Source organism: Thalassophryne amazonica, chromosome 2 (genome assembly GCF_902500255.1).
Source record: "Thalassophryne amazonica chromosome 2, fThaAma1.1, whole genome shotgun sequence".
In the NCBI taxonomy this organism is placed as follows: Eukaryota; Metazoa; Chordata; class Actinopteri; order Batrachoidiformes; family Batrachoididae; genus Thalassophryne; species Thalassophryne amazonica.
In genome coordinates, this window is record NC_047104.1 from 96087842 (window position 1) to 96093841 (window position 6000).

A 6000-nucleotide genomic window follows, 5' to 3' on the forward strand; every position below is an offset into this window, starting at 1 on the left:
GCCAAAGCATATGCACTCTACAGTCATGTTGCACTCATGTTGGAAAACAATCAAACGGTTGTCGTGGTGCAGCCGTACTGCAATCTATTATTCGTACGGCAATTTGAAGCATTCAGAGAGCATTCGAGGGGCTGTTCAAAATGTTCGAACACTTCGAATCCTGGCCGAGTGTCTCAACTGTGCCTGCATGCACCTCCCTGTCGCACTACAGTATGAATGAGCCCGAATGCTACTTGAATTTACATTCGAACTACAGTCAGGCAGATTCCAGCTACATTCGTAATCCTCATACAGCATTCTTGAGTGCATGCCACACAGTTGGGCACAATCGTGTGGCCAGCCCGAATGTAGTGCACATGCACACCACTGGCGAGCTGCATTTGAGCTGGGGAAAGCTCGAACGGTGGTAGGAGTGCAGTCTGATCGCAGTGTGACTGCATCCTAATGGCATCAAAACAGCATTCGAAACAGTCTGATCACATTGGACGGTAATTCTCCATGGTCAGGCACAGCAAATCCTGCTGGCATGTCCCAGTTGAGGCACAGATAAGCTGTATGTGCACCTCCAATGGATCCCATTCAGGGAGCGCAAATGAAATAGTGTCATGTGCAATGTCTGTGGCATGTATTCACCTTGTGAACCAGACGTGGACATTGCGCAACCAAACCGAAAGCACCATGTGTCACTACGGGTCATTGTGTCACAGACAACAGAAACTAATCAAATGACCCCAATCTAAAGTTTACATACAAATTGACACAAACGGGTTTGAATGACTATAAATGGGGAGGTGATGGTCTAGTAGTTAAGCATTGGGCTTCAGACCAGAAGATCCTCAGTTCAAAACCCAGCCAGACCGGAAAATTACTAAGGGCCCTTGGCAAGGTCCTAAATACCCTAATTGCTCCCGGTGTGTAGTGAACGCCTTGCATATGTGTGAGTGTGTCTGTGTGAATGTGAGGAATAATTGTAAAGCACTTTGACCATCTGATGCAGATGAAACAGTGCAATATAAATGCAGTTCATTTAATATATGCAAAAGGTAACCATCCTCACCTGTGACCTGTTTGCTTGTAATGTCTGTATAAAAGGTCAGTGAGTTCCTGGGCTCCTGACAGACCCTTGCATCTTTCATCCAGTGCTGCACTGATGTTTCTGGTTTCTGAGCCATAGGGAAAGCAAAAGAATTGTCAAAGCAAAGTTAACTGAACTGTATGAAACAGGAAAGTGACATAAAAAAGATATCCAAGGGACTGAGAATACCAATCAGCAGTGTTCAGACTCTAAATAAGAAGTGGAAAATGAGGGATTCTGTTTGAACAAAACCACGGTCAGGTAGACCAACAAAAATTTCAGCAGCAACTGCCAGGAAAATTGTTTAGGATGCAAGAAAAAGCCACAAATAACTTCAGCTAAAATACAGGACTCTGAAGAAAAGTGGTATGGCTGTTTCAAGATGCACAATAAGGAGGCACCTGAAGAAAAATGGGCTGCATGGTTGAGTCACCAGAAGAAAGCTATTACTGCGTAAATGCCACAAAGTATCTCATTTACATTACGCCAAACAGCACAGAGAACAATGTCATTTGGAGTGATGAGACCAAAATTGAACTTTTTGGCCACAACCATAAACGTTACATTTGGAGAGGAGTCAACAAGGCCTATGATGAAAGGTACACCTTTCCTACTGTGACTGCTGGGATAGGCTCCAGCCACCTGTGACCCTGAATTGGAGTAAGTGGTTGAAGATGAGTGTGTGAATGAGATTGCAAATCTTTTGTTATATGTTGCCATCTAGTGAAGGTATTGCTGTATGAGTAAATCAGCTAACAGCAAATAGATACAGTTGCATGGTTTAATGTATTTATAAATGGGTCACTTTAATGATTATCAGAAAAATTGCCCCTCCTGAGAAATTTTTCAGGAGCCGCCACTGATACCGACCATACATATTTAAATGTAAATGGCAGATGAAACAGATGTTTTCCCAACACAACCCCTTTAAATGCATCTATAAACCCTTGACAGTAATTACGTCCACATGTACTGAATGCCTTGTAGACTTTTAGATTTATTAGTAAAGAAGCCCCTGCACTGACAACACCTATAATCCAGTCATTTTAGACAAATAAATCTGTTTTTAAAGTATTTAAAAAAATCAACTAATACCTCTTTTCTGTAAAGTGGGCACTTGTCTCCACACTACGTTCACATGCTGTCAGTTTAACCCTGGGTGGGTGTCTATCTCCTGGCCTGTTCAATTTAGCTAAATCCATAGATTATAGTTTGTAATCCAGCCACTTCGCTTCTGTATTTTACCCCCTCAGTGCTTATAGGAGGGAAAGATGACCTGCTAAATCATTTGTTTATTTTGATACTGCAGCAGATGTTAACTGAAGCTCTTTCACCTGCAGTGACCAGCAGGACTGTAATAATTTCTCTGTGGTTCAGAGTCCTTGTGAGAACACATGATGCAAGTCTGACAGGCAGAGAGCTGCTAAAGACTTCACTGTAATCTGGGATAACTGCCAGTGACGTGTCCCACGATGATGATAGTAAACTACATTAGGACCCAGTAGGGTGTATACAGTATCTCTGCCAAGATGCAAGAGATATTTTAGCCATATTTACCCCAAAGCCATATTCTAACCCTAACCATATTGTAACTATAGGCATGATGACTTCTTAAATAAGGTCCATGCTTTATTACCTGAGCCAAGGAGGTTATCATTCATTTGTCTTAAGTTTGTTTACTTATTAGTTACCAGGATTACTTAAAAATTCAATGATTGGGCCATGGAATCACACAGAAATCTAGGGGTGAACCCAGGATTTGTTTTTAGTTTGTTTTTTGCCAGGGAGTTGGGGGGGGGGGGGGGGGGGGGGTGTTGATGGATTTAAATTAAAAATATATGTGTCCTATATTACTAAATATTGGAGGCACCAACTTTCCTGAGAAACTGACCCAAATGCTTCAAATGCTCCCTTCCCAAATGAAGGTAGTCCCTTCAGCGGCTCCCTTGTTTTTTCACTCAGGGTTGTCTTAAAAAACATGAAAATGTGTGTGTGTTGGAGGGACGGATCAAAATTCATGCAAACTATAATGTTTCATGTTTTTTGGGAGCAGGGTTGGAGGGGGGGGGGGTTTGACCTACGTCACATATCTTGACCACTTTTCATAGAAATCAGTCCAGCATGTTTTGAGTAAATCTGGTGTCAAATAAACAAATTTCCTCTTTTCACTTATGGATCCAGGTCCATACCAAAGTTTTATGGTTACTAGGTTTGATGAAATTTGATGTATGAAATTTCCAGTTAGTATTTGACTGAGAGAAACTGCTGAAGATCAGAAAGATTTTATTCATGTGTGATGTTAGTGCGGACAGAGGTGTGTAGCTGTGCTGGTATCTTTGTAGGAGAATGAAGGTCCAAGTCTTTAGGGCCCTGGTGCTTCTAGTCTTACTATAATTCCTCCAGGTACTGTCAGACACAAGTGGCTTTCTCAACTGATGAATTTATTGAATCCACCTTCGAATAGACTCATAAATACACAGTGAAAACTAAAACACAGACAGGACAATAATTAGCTTAAAAAATATAAAGACACTTGCCAAATAAAACTACTTCTACAGAATAAAACACAAACAATACCTCGTTGGCTGAGTACCGAGAAAGGAATTAGCTTCAGGTTTCTTCTTCCTTCTGGTTTACCTATTTCTTCTTAAACATTAACTTAGTGTGCATGTACATCCCTTCATCATGCTACCTTTTCTCTCTCAAGAGGTTGCTTCTTCTAAAGTAGTTAACCTCTAACCTGCATTAAAAAAAAGCCTACTTTTGCACCACAGTGCCCTCTGGTGGCTCTCAGACAAAACAACAACAAACAAACAGGTAGAAATGAATGTAGCAGTTACACTTACTGTATGCAATTATAGACTTTTGATTTTGGTGTCAGGTCACCTGACCAGGTTCGCATAATCACAGGTACACCGAAATCAAAAGTCTATAACTGCTTTATTATATGGTAAACAAGAAAATTGGGAGGTTACCAAACATACTAAAACTGAAAAATCAATCTCAAGTTTCAACTCTTTATTATTACTGTCAAACTGCACCAACTGACATCCCAGCGATCGACTGGAGATGCCTGTTAAGTCTGTGATGAAGAGTCATCAGGCTTGTTTTCTTATAAAGTTCACCATTCGCCTGTCTAGCTTCCGCGTAAAATCGACTGAGTACTCCATCAAGCATCCGTCTGTTATAAGTTTCAAAGTTGGGCGAATGTCCCTTTTCAGTGACGTACGTGTGAAACAGGTTGGCTGCTGACTGTGTATTTCTGTGGGTGTTCTTCACATCTTTTTAGTGTAAAATCATTTTAAGTCAGTGTCGCTAACAGATGCAAACCTGTCTTCTCCCATCTTGTCAACAAACTGACAGCTAAAGTAGGCGTTGTATCACGTTATCTGATTGGTCGTTATCTATAGAAGGCGTCGCTCGATTAGCTAGCGCTACGCTGCACGCGAGGTGTACTCGTTTCACACGCACGGTCTACTGGGCATGTGGTACAGCTCAGAAAGTGGCGAATGGGCCAATCAGAAGTTGGCAAAATCCTATACCATTTAATATTATCATATAAAAATTTTACATAGTGCCTTGGATGCAACGTGAGCAGACACCCGCATATAACTGCCTACTTCACTTTTGTAGACCTTCACATAGCCGCTGATTCACGACAGGCTAAGGACCGCCCACATGGGGCCAGCTGGAGGAATAAAAGTTAGTGTAGACAGACAATCTAGGCTCTTTGTTCCAGATGTAGCATGTGATCTGGTCAAAAAACCCAGCACTGCAGATGACTCTCTGTGATCAGTGTAGGAGCTTTGTGAGGCCACTTTTGTCAGCATGCATGCTGTGCGCACTCACACAAGTGGGAAGGTGCTTGTGCGCGCGTGTACTACAAAAAAAAGACTTTCCTCAATGCAGTGAAAAAAATCACGTCAGACGGCTTACAGCGCAGTGGATGTGTGTGTGTGTGTGTGTGTGTGTGTGTGTGTGTGTGTGTGTGTGTGTGTGTGTGTGTGTGTGTGTGTGTGTGTGTGTGTGCGCAGAGTGCATTGGTACCAAACGTATGGAACCAAATTTGCACTCTAAATGGAACCAAGCTGCACTCTAAATGCAATGCAAAACAAATGGGACAAATAATCCATGTCACGTGACATACAAGGCACCAATCAAATGACAAGGATCCACTCAGCCGTTATATAAAACTCCTTATTGTAGTGCTCATGCTTGTACCCTCTCTTCCTTGCCAACCAAGATCCAAGGTGCTTTAGTGCTGTCTCAGATGTGACAACGCCTCGCGCCAACACATGTTCAGACTTAACTTGAACTCAAATGCAATTAAATAATAGTAAACATATCGGTAATAATTTGCATTTCTGACATGTATTTGTGTTCATATGTGCTGCTCACAGAGCTGGAGGTTGTTGGTGGTGGATCCCAGTGGCAGGGCCCATGGTCGGTGGCGCACTTGGGGCAGGCGTTTACTTTCTCTTCACCGAATTGCACCAACCTGAGGCTGAGAAACAGGAGGGGAACAATGTCCAGGACAAATATGAAATGGTAACTGAGAATTAAAATGTATCAGTAAGAAAAACCAACGAAGCCATTGTGTATGTCCCTCAGTCTCACCCTCAGAAGTTTACAGATTATCACCTGAGGCAAGTTTACAATTTTCTACGATCTCATCTTTTGGAAATTTGTTACTTTTATACAATACAAAAAGTGATTGTACATTTTCTTGGTCATTTCCAGAATTTATTCATATTTGTTAAGCTTCAAGTATTTTTTTTATATAGAGTGTAGTCTTTCACGTAGATTGATTATTATGTACCATGCTTGTTTTTTGATTCCACTACATAATATGAAAATTATATATATATATACACTCAACAAAAATATAAACGCAACACTTTTGGTTTTGCTCCCATTTTGTATGA

General features: G+C 41.4%; 1 protein-coding gene across 2 annotated transcripts in view; it reads left to right on the forward strand.

The window, feature by feature from the left end:
- aqp9b (aquaporin 9b) overlaps nucleotides 1–5651 on the forward strand; it is a 42100-nt gene extending 36449 nt beyond the window's left edge. For both annotated transcript variants that reach the window (XM_034190051.1, XM_034190060.1), the window contains one exon: nucleotides 5476–5651. In XM_034190051.1, coding sequence (XP_034045942.1) covers nucleotides 5476–5638 — 163 coding nt within the window. In that variant the 3' untranslated portion in view covers nucleotides 5639–5651. The remainder of the gene's footprint in view (nucleotides 1–5475) is intronic.
- Nucleotides 5652–6000: the final 349 nt, after the last annotated feature.